At 43.3% G+C, this 18,316-nt stretch overlaps 1 protein-coding gene across 1 annotated transcript in view; it reads left to right on the top strand.

Annotated features, from left to right (window-relative positions):
* Positions 1-258: 258 nt before the first annotated feature.
* Positions 259-18,316, top strand: part of LOC309544037 (E3 SUMO-protein ligase ZBED1-like) — a gene marked incomplete at both ends in the record, with an annotated part of 71,392 nt that continues 53,334 nt past the window's right edge. Inside the window, 2 exons of the mRNA XM_082243019.1 lie at positions 259-876; positions 1,281-2,129. Coding sequence (XP_082099145.1) covers positions 259-876; positions 1,281-2,129 — 1,467 coding nt within the window. The remainder of the gene's footprint in view (positions 877-1,280; positions 2,130-18,316) is intronic.

Here is an 18,316-nt window from a genome sequence, read left to right on the forward strand (position 1 = left end):
ATTTGGGTGGATAACACACCCGAGGGCGCTCTCTTTGTTTCGGCTTGTCCGAATGTTTGTTTTACTTACCTTGTGACTACATATTAATAAGGTTGTAATGGCTGCTGATCTATAATTATAGCTTTCTAGGGATTTTCTACTTATAAGTTTACATATTCTGATATTATAATTTAACTTCTTTTGATATTTTCATTCTTTATCTCTCACGTTCAAATGCTTCTTTCCCAGTACTGTTGATTGACGGCTGTATACGCGGCCATGGACCTAATGGGGAATGCCTGGACGGGCTTTATGGCAGATATTCAGTCCAACTGTGGGGTACGAACCAAAACTGAGGAAGATTTACAGGTATATTTGACAAAAATGCACAGTTTACTAAAACGTAAGTCTCATTTGTACTGGCACACCGAGTTCTTCTTAAAATATATTAATGACAATATCAGCCCTCAGGGACTCAGGATACATAATTTACCAACTTTACGAGACCCCACAGAAAGTTTTAAAAAAGAATGGGAGGGCATTCTGAATACATGTAGTACAGATCTAATGAAGGCTCTGGTGACCCAGCACAAATCAGATATGGTAGTGTTGGACAAGGAGATTGAAGTCATGAACACCCAATTCGAACACGTATTTGATATACCTACCTTTGTCACTAGCTGGCAAGAGGTCAAAAATAAGTTGGAAGCTTTAAACAAGGAAATTTTCACCAAAAAACAACAAAAATATAATAAAGATAAACAGGCCTTTGTAGAAGGCTATGCCTACAGATGGACTACAAAGAATCATCCCTCACGGTCACGTAGGCCCCCAACACGAAACACCACAGAGAACACAGAAGAACACATGGAGTCTGACTCCTCACTTTCCAGTTCTGTATCACATTTATCACAGGGCTCAAGACACAGTGTCACAGCTACACACAATCGCACCAAATCACAAAAACGTGGAAGGGGAGGAATGGGCCCCTCACCTAACCAATCTAACAAAAATAGCAAGAAAAAAACAGACACTCACGCACAACTTCTCACACCCTCACAAATGCCAAACCTGACACCGACTGTTCAAAAAATCCTTTCAAAAGGCCTTAATTCCAACACTCAAACTGAAAATGATGATGGTTTTTTAGTGTTACCCCAAACCCCAATCACCAAGAATTCCAAACAGGGCAACCTGGATATCTATATAAAACCACAAACAAATTAATTTCCTGTTCAAACACTGACAACACCAAAAAAAATTTCAATATTATTAATCTAACTGACTTCAAACTCACAAAGGCACAGGAAGATGTTCTAGGGTTAGGCCTTGGCTTTTGTCCTTCAAAATCCATCGACACCCCAGAAACCATTAAGGACTTGCACCTTTTTGCAAGAAACCTTACGTTTAGATACATATTTGACACCGACAGGAAACAAAAACAACTTGAACGACAAATAGCGGAACAAACCAAACATCTTACCATGGCCGAAAGCAGAGCCCTCAAAGATTTGGTTCTCCTGTATGAGGAGGGCAACACAGAGGTGGTCTCGGTCATTGATGCCCCGGCCTCCACTGTGAAACCCCCCCACACACAGGGTACCTTGATCCCCAAAAAATTTTTTAAACCTAAATCAGAAAAATTTCCTGATCTAACTATTAATCCTCACATTTGGACTTTCGTCCAAAGGGTTTCCCAGGACCTGAAATCTATTTCTTGGCCACCTGTAACTAGCAATTTAACACACGAACAAGAAACAGCATTAAAACAGTTAAAAGCAAACAAAAACATACTGATAAAGCCATCAGATAAAGGTGGCAACATCGTGATCATGTCACCTTTTCAATATGAACAGATGTGCATGAAGGTCCTGGAAAACCCTGATTGGTACCGTCCCATCCAATCCATATGCATTCAAGGATTTATTGAAGAATTTAAATCACTTTGCAATAATGCCTATACAGCCGGATTAATAGATAAAGACGTCTACAAATTTTTAAACGTCAAGTTTCCAAAAACTCCTACGTTTTATACGTTACCGAAAGTTCATAAAAACATCTCATCCCCTCCAGGTAGACCGATTATATCCGGTAACGAATCATTAACTGAGAATGCCAGCAAATTTGTTGACTCATTCCTTATTCCTCACGTATGTGGTTTACCTTCATACATACGTGATACCACTGATCTTCTCAAACATTTGGAAGAGATTCAAGTTCCTCCGGATGCCCTGCTCGTAGCCATTGATATGGAGGCTCTATACTCGAGTATCCCGCACGAGCAGGGCATCCGGATGACTGAATCCTTCTTAAAAGAACAAGACCATACCACTTGGCCCCTTATGGATTTTGTCCTTGAATTACTCAGATTTATTTTGACTAGAAATTACTTTACTTTTTTAGAACAGATATATTTGCAAATACAGGGGGTCGCGATGGGCACTTGCTGCGCACCGTCCTATGCCAACCTATACCTTGGCGGCTGGGAGCGTTTGGTGTTTTCCAATGAGGACATGGAGCAATGGCTGTCCCATGTCCTCATTTGGCACAGATTTATTGACGATTTACTACTAATCTGGACAGGCAGCAGAGAGGACTTAGAGAAATTTTTATTAGCACTGGACAACAATGATCTTAATCTAAAATTTACACACACCATCAGCCATCATCAAATTTCCTTTTTGGATCTCAATATCTCTCTGCTGCCTAATGGCCATATCGACACAGACTTGTACCGGAAACCCAGCGCAGGCAACACCATATTGTGCGCAGCGAGTGCCCATCCCGCCCCCCTGATAAAAAGCATACCATATGCGCAATATCTTAGAATTCGTAGAAATTGTGCAACCGACATGAAGTTCCACACTCAGGCCAATCATCTAAGATCTAGACTATTGGCCAGAGGTTATTCTAAAAGTCTTTTGAGAAAAGCATTTAATCGAGCAAAGGCAAAATCAAGATCTGAACTTTTGTATAAAACCGCCTCTAGGGATGACCAACAAAATGTGAGGTTCATCACGAGATTTTCCGCACATGAGGAAATTCTTCGTGATGTCCTACGCAAACACTGGCCTATCCTCACACAGGATTACATGCTAAATAAATACGTTAAACCTAGACCCGATTTAGTCTTCAGAAGAGCCACATCCCTCAGGGATAATCTTGTTAAAAGTCATTATACAACTCAGAGCCCTTACTGTGGTAATAAAAAAGGCACATACCCCTGTGGATCCTGCAGTAGATGCCCTTGGAACCACAGTGGTAATGGTATCCGCTTGCCTAATGGCCAATGGCTAAAATCTAAAAAATATGCTGACTGTAATACACAGGGACTGGTTTATTTAATGACTTGCCGATGTGGCTCTTACTATGTCGGTAAGACAATTCGCAAACTAGGACAAAGAATTGGGGACCATGTGTATCATTCGGAGGGAGGCACATATCAAACTAGTGTCACCAGACACATTAATCTGTACCACAAATTTGACAATTCTGCTGTATCATTTTTTGTCCTAGAGGTTATTCCCCAGGATCCCCGTGGGGGTAATTGGGACAAGCGCATTCTTCAAAAAGAATGCTATTGGATTGAAACATTGAACGCTACACAACCCCCAGGTATCAACGAAATGATTACTTATAAACCATTTCTTGGCTGAATATGCGGCATATTATCATATCTCGTATTCTGCATGGTACCATCCGGGACCCCCATGGAAGGATCCGTATGGCCGCTTGTTACAGCCGCGATCTACATGCATATGGGACCAATTTTGACCATGAGAGTTTCCCTCGACTTACATTCAATCGAGGGATCACTTTAAACAGTCTTATCTTATATATATTGTATTAAACAATATATGTCTGCCTATTTCTTCTTCTTTTCTTCATATTCTTATTTATTATTTTTCTTTCTCCCTGGATTTGCTAACATCTATTCATCATTACAGATCAGCAACCAAAATTTAGACTATGTTGTAATAGTTATTGATATGACAGGCTACACAGAATTTTTTGTGATGCCTAGTATTAGCTATTGCTGGTGCCGTTACTATTGGGAACAATCTCAGCACCATACAATATACCCTTTAATATATGTATTTTTGCAAATGCTTTTCTAGTATTGGTGTCCTATGTTCATATATGTATATGATGTTATATTGCTGTATTTTTTCAATGTTTATAGATTCATTTTCCATCTATACAGGATCTGATGTCCGCATTGGAGCTTCGGTATGCACATTCACTGTCCTTCATTTCCCACTACCCAACTGCGGGGGGCGGTATCACTCAGCACTCCCAACGGATGTGTGATCTCTGGACTGACAGACTTACGGGGCCATGTCCCCGCCCACGTCTGATCATGTGGCTGCGTACAGCTGCTTTTGCGGTTGAGTATCACGCAGCACGGCGCGCGCCTGCGCTTTGGCGAGCGCCGTTAGAGACCTGACCCGACGTGATGTCGTCACTTCCGCCCGGAAGTGCGCACACACGCCGGGTTGAGGGGACGCTCATAAGGTGGCGGGCGAACAATTCCCCTGCAGATGCCGGGGTGTACACAAGCAGACCAGACACGAGGTAAGCGCTGGGGAGCTATTCTCTGGATATGACAGATCTGCATATACCTAGATTTATGCTCTCCTAATCTATACATAACCTGCCTTTTACTATACAGACATCCAAGTGCCTCTCACCTCCTTAAAGGGAGCCTTTATCCGGAACACCCACACATCCCTCCATAATTGCCTATATGCAAATTTGGAGCCAAAAAAGAACTACTTGGGATATCCTGATGTATTTATAGATACATTTGTATACTTCTAACTCAAGTCTGGTAAGCTTCAATCTTAATAGAGCTATGAATCCCTGCAAACCTAGAGCCCCTTTAGCTACGGTATTACATAAATATTCTTATGCTCAACAGAAAGAAGTGCCACCTTATCTGGCCATACAACCTCATGGGCATTCTATGACCTACCAGATACCGATACTATCACATACAGGTATTGTGACAATGTCCCACATAACCTTTATTATCAAAATCACGCTACCCTAATGACCCCCTCCACATCCGTGGGTGAGGCGTTCACTGGGTGGCTACCCCTGCATGTGCTTTGGTGGTGGGAACCCCGGACCTGTATGTGTTTGTGCATGCAAATAACTCCTCTGCATAAAACTGTTGATTACAATGTTCTCATAACATATTTCTATTACACAGGAACTCTAAGGCAACCAATATATTGTATAATCTTACACCCCTGAAGAAGCGGAGTGTTGAAACCCGCGAAACATGTTGGGTTAATGCCCGGTACCCTGGTTTGGGGTTATTGGAGCTTGCATAACATCTATCCTGCCTGCAATGTTCAGAACTGTATGTAATTGATATGACTATGATGGTAATCTGTTCTGTACAATCTTTTATTTTACAAAAAATTTTTTTTTCTCTTTATTTTGTATGTAATTTTTAATGGAATAATAAAATTTATATATTTTTATACATGGTGGTTTTTCCATCGTTGATCTAAGTACCGTTAAAATCCCATTAGCCCTCAACTATCTTTCCTTCTTATCTCTTCTTTCCTTAATCTAACCCTTTCTTTCTTTTTCTTTTTTCCCTCTTTTTCCCTTCCCCCCCCTCTTCCTTTCCCCTTTCTTTTCCCTTTCTTTTCCCCCACTCTTTCTAGATCTCTTTTACTTTAAACATGGTGTTTGTGTTAGACCCTCACACCAGGGTTTTCACTTAACTCCTTGTTTCTTTGCACACATAATTATATGTATATAGACACCTAGCCATATATAGGTTTGATAGTAGCAGAAATATATTACTGTAAATGATTTAATTAGCGCAAGCATTTATTTCTGCTACTATCACACCTATATATGTCTAGGGGTATATATACAGACATATATGTGTATATATACCCCCTATACACATATTCAGATGTCATGTCTGACATCAAACATGTCCTCAAAAAAGCACTGGCAGTGGCAGCCCCTGCAGCATAAAAAATGCTTGGCTGGTGAGAAGCCATACGGGTGTGCCGAAGCAATTCAGAGAAATGATCATTTCTCTATAGCGGTCACCCTGCTATGGAAGGGTTTTGTCACCCTGCCATAGCAGTCACTGCCAGTTAACCCTACACTACACTACGGTCCCTTTACACTTAACACTTTCCCTACAGAAACTAAATTTTTGAAGCTAACTTAAGTGTAAAGGAGCACTCTAACTACACTAGATATCCCTTTTCTCACACTAATAAATAGCTAAATGACACTTTTAAAGTAAAATTAACAGAACTGCTTCCACTCTCTTCCATGTCCAGTATAACAATGCTAGGAATATGGCGGGGGCGATCTTATATACTGGGGGGCGTATTCACTAATGATTGGTCTAGGGACCCCCTAGTCACTCCAATCACATTCCTAGCATTCTCCTGCCCCCTCAATTGGCTTTTGCTAATGGTTCTGGTCCAATCACGGGCTTTTAAAGCCCATTTCCTGAAGCATTGCATTTTGGGCGGTTCTGGTTGCCGAATTCCGAACTTTTCGGGCAAAAATTTCAAAATTCGGCCAAACCTCGAACACCCAATGTTCGGCCGAACCGATGGTCGACCCGAACCGTTCGATCATCCCTAATAACGATGCTTACGCCACTCTTGTATCCTGTAGTGGAGTGGGGAGGCAGTGGAATAGTTCAGCTCCCAGTCCTGGAGCACAGGGACCCTGTGTACTGGTGTCTCCCAAGCTAGTAAAAGCTTATTCCGGATTCCAGCTGCTGTGTGAGACACCAGAAATGATATGGCCTGGGAACCCGGAAATTTTTCAAAGATGGGAACTAGAGGGGAACAACTGCTGAAGGCTCCACCAAGATGGTTGCCAAAGGAACACTCATGGAATGAAATATTAGCAGTGGTATTTGTGTGAGTGACTGAGTATTCCAAGCCGGCTCTGATTGGACCCCAATTTGCGGGCAGCTTGAGTTCAAGGGGCAGCTGCTTTAGGCCCCACAACAATGACTGCAGCAGCTGCCCCCTTTGCCCTGCATTAAAGATGGCCCTGCTGTGTAATCATTGCATGGGCAGGGAGAGGGATGTTAACTGTAAACTGATAGCTAACTTCACATATCCCAAGGGTCCCACTTAGCGGGAATCTGTGGGAGTTTCTTATAAGAAAAACTGCCACATTTCCTCTGTTAGGTGCACATTAACAAAGCAGTCTATCTGGAAAAGCAGTAAGGTGACACTTCATAAGTTATTTCAATGGGTCTAATTAGCTCTTCTACGTCTTATCTTGGACCACAGAATAATTAGTCTATGTTGTAGTGATGGGGATGTAGTGTGGGGATTTGAGCAATTTAGCAAAAGACAACTGGGAGGGCTGACACCTCACAAAAATGATGTGTGTTGTCAGCAAGGAGGAGAGTGCATGTCTAACACATAAGAACCTTTCTTCTGTATTTTTCTGTTCTTGTAGGTTCTTAAATTAGATACATTGGGGAAATGTGCATGTATTGTAGAGATACACTTCATACTTTTTTTTTTTCATTTTGTTATGACAAACACTTAAAGAGAGGAACTGCTTTTGCATTGTAGATATTTCCTCTGAGTTCCTGTTGTGTCTGCAGAACAAAAGATAAACTGACAGGGTTTTAACCCTTTCTTATTGCATTTAACACTGAAAAAAAAAAACATTTTGGCTATACATACATTTTAAAAAGGGAAACTAGATTAAGCAGATCTAAAAAGTTACAGCAGACACTGTATATTTGTAAAAGTTTAAAATAGTTCAGAAAGCATCATGACTCTGATGCAATAAATTACATGTTACTGTTTTTGAGGTAGTGGATTTGCAAAGACATCATAATTAAAGCGGTAGTATCCCGCTTTTTGACACTTTTACCTACAGGTAAGCCTATAATAAGGCTTACCTGTAGGTACAATTAATATCTCCTAAACTGGCATGGTTTAGGAGATATTTGCAGTGCATGCAGCCGCTCACGCGAGCGGCGCATGCGCTCTGAAGGTCCGGGGGGACCTTCAGTTTTCAATGCCGGGAGCTTGCCGGAAAATCACTCCCGCGCGCATGCGCGGGAGTGACGTCATCGCGGCTCCGGCCAATCACAGCGCCGGAGCTGCCGAACCCGGAAGAGACGCGGAGGGATCATGGCAGCGCCCGCAGCGATGTCCGGGGGTCCGTGTCGGGGCTTCATTCTAAGGTAAGTAATACATAATGAGCTAGTATGCGATGCATACTAGCTCATTATGCCTTTGTCCTGCAGGTTTTTTTTTTTAATTTTCGGGTTTACAGCCGCTTTAAGGTGATACTGTATATAATTGCGTGTTATTTTGTCATTTCTTGGCCACAAAGAACAAAAGGTGTTGCACTGTTGGGACTTGAGGCTTTTGTTATTGTAAAGCTATAGAATTTTCCAAGGCTGAATTATTTTTCAGTTTTTCATAACTGAGATAACTTTAATAGCACACATCTATACATAGATAATTTTTCTTCTTGAGCAAATTGCATTTAATTTAACAAATTAATTAAAGAGCATCCTTTTACACCTTTCTTTACTTTGAAATAAACAAATCAATTGTGAATGGCAGCAGCTGCTGCCATAATGTGGAAGTTGACACATTATAATTGCCCATTATGGGAGAGATACACTATATTACCCAAAGTATTGGGAAGCCTACCCTTATATGCACATGAACTTTAATGTCATCCTAGTCTTAAGCCCCATACACACACGCAGATCGTCGTCATACAAACGTCGGCGGACGAAAGATCTGCCGATTGTATGCGTGTTAGTATGGTGCCTTCCACAGCTGTCTGCACACAATCCGCGGACAAGAGTCTTTCTTGCAAACATGAAAATTTTTGTCTGCGGACACCAGAACGGACAATTGTTTGCCTGTAGCCCCGTACACACGTACCGATGGTCGGCATACAAATGTTCGTCTTTTCTCCCCGGGATGTCGGTGTCTGTTGAAAAGTGCAAAGACAGCACAAGGACAGCACAAGAATTTTGTCTGCAGACTTCAGCTGACTGCAGAAGTGATGTCATGTAATGGTTAACTTTCCCTGTGTTTTTAATTTTCTGAGCATGCCCAGTCTTGCAAATCTGCGGTCTGTCGGCCGAATTCTGTACTGACAGGCGAACAATCGTCCGTTCTGGTGTCGGCATACAAAAATTTTCATGTTTGCAAGAAAGACTTTTGTCCGCGGATTGTGCGCAGACATCTGTCGGAGGCACCATACTAACACGCGTACAATCGGCAGATCCTTCGTCCACCGACGTTTGTATGCCGACGATCGGTACGTGTGTACGGGCCTTGTCAGTACAGAAATCAGCCGACAGACCGCAGATTTGCAAGACTGGGCATGCTCAGAAAATAAAAAACACAGGGAAAGTTAACCATTACATGACATCACTTCTGCAGTCAGCTGAAGTCTGCGGACAAAATTCTTGTGCTGTCCTTGTGCTGTCTTTGCACTTTTCAACAGACACCGACATCCCGGGGAGAAAAGACGAACATTTGTATGACGACGATCTGTGTGTGTGTATGGGGCTTAAGTCTGTAGGGTTCAATATTGAGTTGGCCCATCCTTTGCAGCTATAACAGCTTCAACTCTTCTGGGAAGGCTGTCCACAAGGTTTAGGAGTGTGTCTATCGGAATATTTGACCATTCTTCCAGAATAGCATTTGTGAGGTCAAGCACTGATGTGGACAAGAAGGCCTGGCTCACAGACTCTGCTCTAATTCCTCCCAAAGGTGTTCTATCGGGTTGAGGTCAGGACTCTGTGCAGGCCAGTCAAGTTCCTCCACCCCAAACTCACTCATCCATGTCCTTATGAACCTTGCTTTATGCACTGGTGCGCAGTCATGTTGGAACAGGAAGGGGCCATCCCCAAACTGTTTCCACAAAGTTGAAATGAATGAAATTGTCCAAAATGTCTTGGTATGCTGACACCTTAAGGGTTCCCTTCACTGGAACTAGAACAGCAGTAACCACCAGCAGTACCCGCCAGCAGTACCCACCAGCAGTACCAGCCAGCAGTAACCATCAGCAGTAGCAGCCAGCAGTAGCAGCCAGCAGTAACCATCAGCAGTACCTGCCAGCAGTAAGTCACATGTGCTAAGGGTGCAACTAGCACCCAGCACATAATATCCCAGCATGTGCAGTGTTTCTGACTCCTACCACTATTTCCACTTCAAATCACTGAAGTGGTCATGGTGGTTAGAGAGTTCCTTTAACCACTTGCCTACCGGGCACTTTCACCCCCTTCCTATCCAGGCCAATTTTCAGCTTTCAGTGCTCTCACGCTTTGAATGACAATTGCGCGGTCATGCTACACTGTACCCATATGAAATTTTTATCATTTTTTTTCTCACAAATAGAGCTTTCTTTTGGTGGTATTTAATCACCTCTGGGTTTTTTATTTCTTACAAAAAAAAAAGAAAAAATACAGAAAATTTAAAAAAAAAAAAGTTTTTCCTATTTTCCGCGAGTAAATTTTGAAAATAAATAAATTTTTCTCCTTCACTGATGTGCGCTGATGAGGCGGCACTGATGGGCACTGATAGGCTGCACTGATGGGCACTGATGAGGTGGCACTTATGGGCACTGATGAGGTGGCACTTATGGGCACTGATGAGGTGGCACTGATGAGGAGGTACTGATAGGCGGCACTGATGAGCACTGATAGGCGGCACTGATGAGCACTGATAGGCGGCACTAATGAGCACTGAGAGGTGGAACTGCTGGGCACTGAGAGGTGGCACTGCTGGGCACTGAGAGGCGGCACTGACGGGCGGCACTGCTGGACACTGATGGGTGGCACTGATGGACACTGACGGGTGGCACTGATGGGCGGCACTGATGGGCGGCACTGATGGGCAGCACCATCAGTGCCCACACTCAGTGCCCTTAGTGCTGCCAGTCAGTGCTCATCAGTGCCTAGATGAGCAGGCACTGATGGGCACTGACTGGCATCACTATGGGCACTGACTGTGGGCACTGATGGTGGGCACTTAGTGTATGTTATTTACCTTGTGTAATCAAGGCACTGGTGATCAGTGCCCTGATTACATTTTTCTGTGTCCCCGAACGGCTGATCGGCTCTGCTCCTTCCTCACACGCAGTCTCTGTGTGAGGAAGGAGAGCTGGCGATGAGAGATGATCTCATATGTTTACATATGAGATCATCTCTCATTGCATGGGCCGATCACGTGGTAAATGGCCGCTGTGATTGGCCATTTACCACGATCTGTGATTGGCTGTGTCCAAGGGACACGGCCGACACAGATTTTCCCTGATGCGCGCTCGCGGGAGCGCGCGGGGAGCCTGTCTCTGGGAGGCCGTTTAAAGACGGCCTCCCGGAAATTCGAGTCCGCGCTGTAGCCGTACTTCGGCTATAGCGCGGATAGGAAGAAGTTAATATCTCTCAGAAGAAGTAAACCTCTGTATACTGATTGCATTTCATTTGATCATCCTCTAGTTGAGTTAAATTGGTAGGGGGAGGGGGGTGGGCGTGGAGTGACACCTCTCTGAAATTAATTTTTGCAGGTTAAGATGTCTGCATTAGTTCTGACTCCCATGTGCATCCCGCCGCCGAACTTAGCAGGCGGCAAGCGCCTGTTGGCCCTGCGATGTTGTCAGGCCACTTGGGCCATGGAGGGGGAGCCCACAACTGCAGGAATGCCTGTCTGCCTCCACGGGAACAGGCACACACAGGACAGTCAAGTCTGACTCCCGTCCGTGTGTGTGTTCACCGGACCCAGCTGCCGAACTTGGAAGCTGTCTGGCACTGCTGTCAGGCTAATCGGGCCATGGAGAGGTGCCCACAGCAGCAGGAGTGCCTGCCTGCTTCCAAGGTCCACCGGGAGACAGGCAAACACCAGGGGAGCGGCAGCACAAGCCGCAAGGGCGGGGGCACTGCTGTAGAAGATTAAAGTGTAAGCCAGCCTGATTGAAAGGAAAGAAAGGGTTGGTACTAACTTTTCTTTATGTGCAGAAATTAATATTGTCTTTGTATGTTCAGAAAGGCAAAATGTCTGCATGTCACTTTCATTTTGTATACAATTGATACCGAAATTAATAAGGATGTCAGTGCATTTTTTTTCTTGTGGGTAATTGTGTAGGCAGGGCCCCGGTGCACTGCATTCCCGGGGGCCTATAATGCTTTTAAGATGGCACTGCTGCTATCAAATCCCTCTGGACAACGTGTGGGGCCATGTTACTTCCAGAGAGAGCAGAGGTCACCCACACTTCAGAAAAAAGCAAAAGACATCAGGAACTTCCTGTACAGGTAGGAATTTCCTAGATTCTCATTAATATTCAATATTATATTGTTTCAGTGTCCATTAAAATCCATTACCAATAGTAAATGCCAGGCGCTACTAAATGCGCATAGGCATGTTTACTTGCATTTATATGAGTGTAGCACCACCCCCTGTAGGGGCTGCAAATGACAGGGTTCCCCACTGCTTCACAGCCAGGCACATAACATTTTCATGCGTACAGGTGCACCAAGCGTTTTTAATATACAGTATGCTCTCTACAAACAAAGTGTCAAATCCAACACTTTTCACCCAAAAACCCATAGGTGTCTGACCATCACAGCTATATGAACTTGTTTCATTTAGAAACCATGTCCATGGCCATTATCATGGAGTGTCAGCCCTCCCCCAATTGCAGTTATAATAGCCACCAATCTTCTAGGAGGGCTTTGAAGTATGACTGTAGGATTGTGCCCATGCACCAAAAGAGCTTTTGTGAGGTCAGGTACTGATGTTGGCAAAGAAAACCTGGCTCAGAATCAGAGATCCAATTTATCCAAAAGGTGTTCTGTAAGGATGGTCCCAGAGCACTAAAAAGCTACCAGAGTTCCTTTACATGGGGATGTCAGCAACCTGTAGATCGCAATCTACTAGAATCTTGTACAGGTGAATGGTAGATCGAGGTCTGGGCTTGCTGACCCGCCATTCAAGAGCATTAAAACAGAGTGCAATGCAGAGGGATTATTTGTATAGATGGAGCTGTAGTAGGGAGCAAGATCCACAAGCAAGACGATGCCTGGCCTATAGTGCTGGCTCCTGTCCCATCCGAAGTGATACCAACTGCACTCCACTTCGTATCCCGGCTAGTGGTCTCCAGAGTGGTGCCAGCAGCAGAAAAAAAGAGATCTTCAGGTAAGATAAGGCTGCTTTCACACTAATGTGCTGCGGTTTACCCACACTGTGGATGTAGTGCAGTGTATCTGCAGCTTTCGTGCGGGTTATGTGTGCTTAGCCACAGACTTCTATTTTTCCTGAGGGTTTGGTGCACTTTCTGAATGCAGGAGATGTTTTGCCCTTTTTGAAAGTGCACCATACCTGCAGGATATAATAGAAGTCTATGGCAAAGCACAGCTAAGCCAGGAAAGTTGCAAATGCACTATGCTGCACCCGCGGTGCAGGTAAACCACAGCACATCAGTGTGAAAGCAGACTTATAGGGCAGTGATGGCGAACCTTGGCACCCCAGATGTTTTGGAACTACATTTCCCATGATGCTCATGCACTCGGCAGTATAGTTGAGCATCACGGGAAATGTAGTTCCAAAACATCTGGAGTGCCAAGGTTCGCCATCACTGTTATAGGGGGATCAGAACAGTAATGGTTAATTTACATTTGCAGTTTGGGGGGTAGTAAAACCCGGTAATTAAGACGTGTTTTTATGATGCCGCACCCCTTTTAGCTGCAGTGGCCAGGGGTGTACATATGTTGAAGCTGCAGCAAATGTTCTGGACCCTGTCATTTGGTGTAGCACCTGCCAAGTATGACCCATTCAAGTGAATGAGACCACTCTGCAAGTGCCTTGCAACCTTGTGAAGCACAGCAAACAACGGGTTAAAGTGGGCAACGTTGTGTTGCTTTCTCACCTCCTGATTTACCCCTTGGACCCCGCAGAAGCATACAGTTGTGGGGCATATGCAGAGTGGCGCCATTTGCTTAAATGGATCGCGATTGGCAGGCAGTAGCACCCATTAAGAGCAACAGGGGCTTAGTTCCTGCTGCGGCATGTGTGCCCCTTTTGGCTGCTGCCTCAGCAACTAAAGGGGGTAGGGATTGTGGTGGAAAAAAACACAACTCAACTACAGGGTTTCACCACTCACTAACTTTATGTGTGATTGAGCCCTAAGGGTGCCACTGCCGAATGCAACTAAGGGCTCATGCACTGCTGCTCCTCTGGAAAGTGATCTGAGTGTGTTTGACAAGTAGTGAGGAGGCGATATGTTGCCTCCTCCCCATCTGATTTAAACCCATGATTGCCTTGCAATGCACAGGATTGCGGCACGGTAGTATGGCAATTAGAGGTTTACATCAGGTGTGCTCTGTGCTGTTCCCAGTAATCTTTGACTTCTCCCATGTTGTTCAGGTAGATCTCCACCTCTTGCCTACCCCTGCTTTACTTTAAACTCATGTCTTTGTGGACCTAGTTTGTGCACAGGGGCACAGTCAGGCAGTACAGAAAAGGACCTTCCAAAAGCTGTCACCACAAGGTTGGAAGTCAACAATTGTTTTTAATGTCATATACTTTTGGCCATACAGTATATTTGTGGTCACCCACAGGTACTTATACGTATTGTATTATCATGTGAGCTTCTCGATTTACAGAAACGCTCAGCTATAGTATGCAAAAATAGATTTTGCAATGTGTTGCTTTTTATGTGTATTTTTATTTCCCCACTACGTTGAATGCTATGTTATGTCACTTAACAAAGCACTGTCATGAATGAAAAACCACACATCCAAAAGAACAATAGCCATTTATTTCAGTGAATAGTCAATTAAAATACTGAAAAGAATGCTTATTATTATTACAATAGAAAATAATCACAACATTTACATCATCATTTAGCTAAAATAAATGGATGGAGCAATCTTAACACAAGCAGAGCTCAGAGAGTTTGTGTGTATGAAGAGTTTGCCAGCGGTGAGAGCGTGTGAATTACGTAAATCTGTGAAGTGGTGGCACCTGCCTTTCTTCTTGCCAAAACTGCAAAAAAAAGGTGCCAGGATTTTGCTTTCAATCATTATAATTAATAATAAAAAGTGTAATTTGCTGTGCTACCATGAATATGTTCCTTATTGAGACAGTGTAAGGATTTCTCCAGGGTTAGATATTACCCCACTTCCCCACTGATGTCCAGGCCAAATTTAGAAGTTCCAGCATGTCGGGTAACTACACATCTAAAATCTCAATTCCCAGCCATTTTGACAGGTATTTTTTTAATTTTAGTTCTGCTTTAAAGAAGAACTCCAGTAATTTTTTTTAAAAAAATGACAGTACCTTCGGAAGTCGCAAGTGTCTTGTCTCCAATTTTTCCATCATTGGCTTCATCCAGACTTCAAGCTGTATGACACTCAGCATTACATTGCTACTTACTGTCCAGGCTGGCTGTCATAAACATGCTTCTCTTTTGTTCTTGGAGACAGACAGTAGTGATGCTGATTCTGCAAGGTGTTATCACCTGTAGTAGAGTTATGTTCTGCACCACTGCCCAGTAATACTCATAGTCAGTGACAGACATAATGTAAGGCTGCTACTCCCCATACTACAGCCCAATCAGAGCAAGTAGAGAAGGAGGTTGGAAAAGTTATTTGACTGCAGCTTCAGAGGAAATTTTCAAGTTTTTCTGGGCTTTAGAAATTAAGATAATAGTAAATATTGACCTGATGATATGAGGGAAGGGGTGGCTTTTCTTTTTTGGTTTTAAACTGTAGCCCTTTTATTTAAACCAGGGATTCCCAAACTACGGCCCTCTGGTTGTTCAGGAACTGCATTTCCCATCATGCCTAGTCATGTATTTCTGCAACAGCTGCAAGGCCGTAGTTTGGGAATCCCTGATTTAAACCATTTGACTTACAAAAGTTGAGATAAGTCAGGTGTACTTTTCTCTTTACCTACTTTCCATGTTTTGGGAATGTGGCCATATGCATGTCCAGTTCAAGTGATTGTAAAGTTTTTTTTTTTAAAATAACAAACACATTATACTTACCTCCTCTGTGCAGTGGTTTTGCACAGGACAGCCTAGATCCTCCTCTTTTTGGGTCCTTTTTTGCTGCTCCTGGCCCCTCCCTTCTGTCGAGGCCCCCACAACAAGCAGTTTGCTATAGGGCACCCAAGCCGAGCTGCAGCTCCGTGTGTCCATTCAGCCTGTCCCCTCACTCCTGATTAGCTAACTGACTTTGATTTACATTGGCGGGAGCAAATGGCGCCACTGCTGTGTCTCAGGCAATCAGGAGGAAGAGTCCCGGACGGCCGAGGGACTCGTGGACATCACTGGATAGAGAGAGGACTCAGGTAAGTATAAGGAGGGCTAAGATAAAAAAACCTTCTGCCTTTACAACTCCTTTAAGCCTAATGTCTTCCTTGGTATAATATTAGCTTCAAAGGTTGCACTTTAAATAATTAGAAAAGGTTTAAGCTCCCCATCATTATCCATCCAGATTTATCTGATAAAGCCACATCCATTTTTGATAAGCGTCTGTGTTCAGCTAAAATACACAAAGTTTGTAAAACTCCATCACAACCATTCAAGTTTATCAAAATCTTTCTAAGTTTCAGATGATGGGAGGAAAAGTCAGAAGCCCTGTCAGGTTTTCAATGACACTGGCACCTTCTTAAAAAGATTATTTTATATATTTGTATTGGCAAACATTTTTCCCCTTGGGGCCCACCAGGTCACCAGAGCAAACGTCCCCATTGGAAGATTTCCCATCCATTACTTTTCTGGGGACAGCCCAAAATGTGGGATTTTATGTCACTTTCAATGATAATGGTACACAGGACAAACTTGGGATAATCTCCCTAATGGGGCACAGACAGCAAAAAAAACCCGACAGGTGTGCTAATCCATCTCCACCCTATCCAAAACTAAAAAAAAAAAACGAAGAAAAACGCTTTGCCTTTAGTTATACTGTTATATAACTAAATTATTATTATTGATTATTATTATTAAGGACTTCTATAGCGCCAGCAATTTATGCAGCGCTTTAAATCAGCCTCGATGGTTCTGTGTTTTTCCATATTTAGGTTTCTATGCATTACTGATGAGAAACTGATCCAAAAAGGTAGAGAGACTTCTCCAAATTGGAGATTATATTTTTACATTCCTTACCAATACATCATTCCTGGACCACTACATATTTATTATTCATTTATTTCCTTAGTGAATTGACCTTAACCTGTTATGGACCGCCCCATGCAGAAATACTGTGGCAGGGCGGCCATCCTGCGTGCAATCATGTACCTGTACATGATTTCCTGCACTGGGTCTGGGGCACGCATGGGCGATGCCGTCCACCCGCTCCCCCTGTGGTTGGACACAGCAGGAGCCAATCAGTGGGTCCGGCAGACGCGATGTTTACCTAGACCCGCCGATCAATCTCAGGAGAGGCAGTACGGCGGTCTGCCTATGTAAACAAGGCAAATCGCTGTTCTCTGAGAACAGGACCACGGATCCCTGTCTTCCCCCAGTCAAAGCATCCCCAACACAGTTAGAAAGCATTCCCTAGGAGCACATTTAACCCTTTGTTTGCCCCGGATGTTAACCCCTTCCCTGCCAGTGTCATTAGTACAGTGACAGTGCATTTTTAGCATCCATCACTGTATTAGTGTCACTAGTCCCCAAAAAAGTGTCACTTAGTTTTACATTTGTCCTCCGCAATGTCGTAGTCTCGCTAAAATCGCTGATCGCCGCCATTACTAGTAAAAAAAGAAATAAAAATTCAATAAACCTATCCCACAGTTTGTAGACACTATAACATTTGCGCAACCCAATCAGTATACACTTATTGGGATTTCTTTTTACCAAAATTATGTAGCAGGATACATATTGGCCTAAATGAATAAAGAAATTTGATGTTTTTTACATATTTTTTTGGATGTGTTTTATAGCATAAAGTAAAAAAAAAATTTCATGATCAAATACCAACAAATAAAGCTCTATTTGTGGGATAAAAGGTCATCAATTTTATTTGGGTACAGCATTGCACAACTGCGCAATTTTCCGTTAAAGTAATGCAGTGCCGAATCGCAAAAAAATGGCCTGGTCAAGAAGGGGGGTAAACCTTCTGGGGCTGAAGTGGTTAATGCTGTTTTATGAGTTAATTACCTCATGTTTTGGGTTTGTGAGGTAAATAACTCATGAGGTGATCGTGAATTGACATTTTCAGCATCTCCTGAGATAATTGGAGAAAATGTGTCACGTGATTCAATTATCTCATGAGATATTCTTCAGTGAATTGAGCCCAGAATGTGATGGCAAACCCAAAAATGTACAACCGACTGAA

Source organism: Pelophylax lessonae, assembly GCF_965119305.1.
Source record: "Pelophylax lessonae genome assembly, chromosome: 1".
NCBI classification, from domain to species: Eukaryota; Metazoa; Chordata; class Amphibia; order Anura; family Ranidae; genus Pelophylax; species Pelophylax lessonae.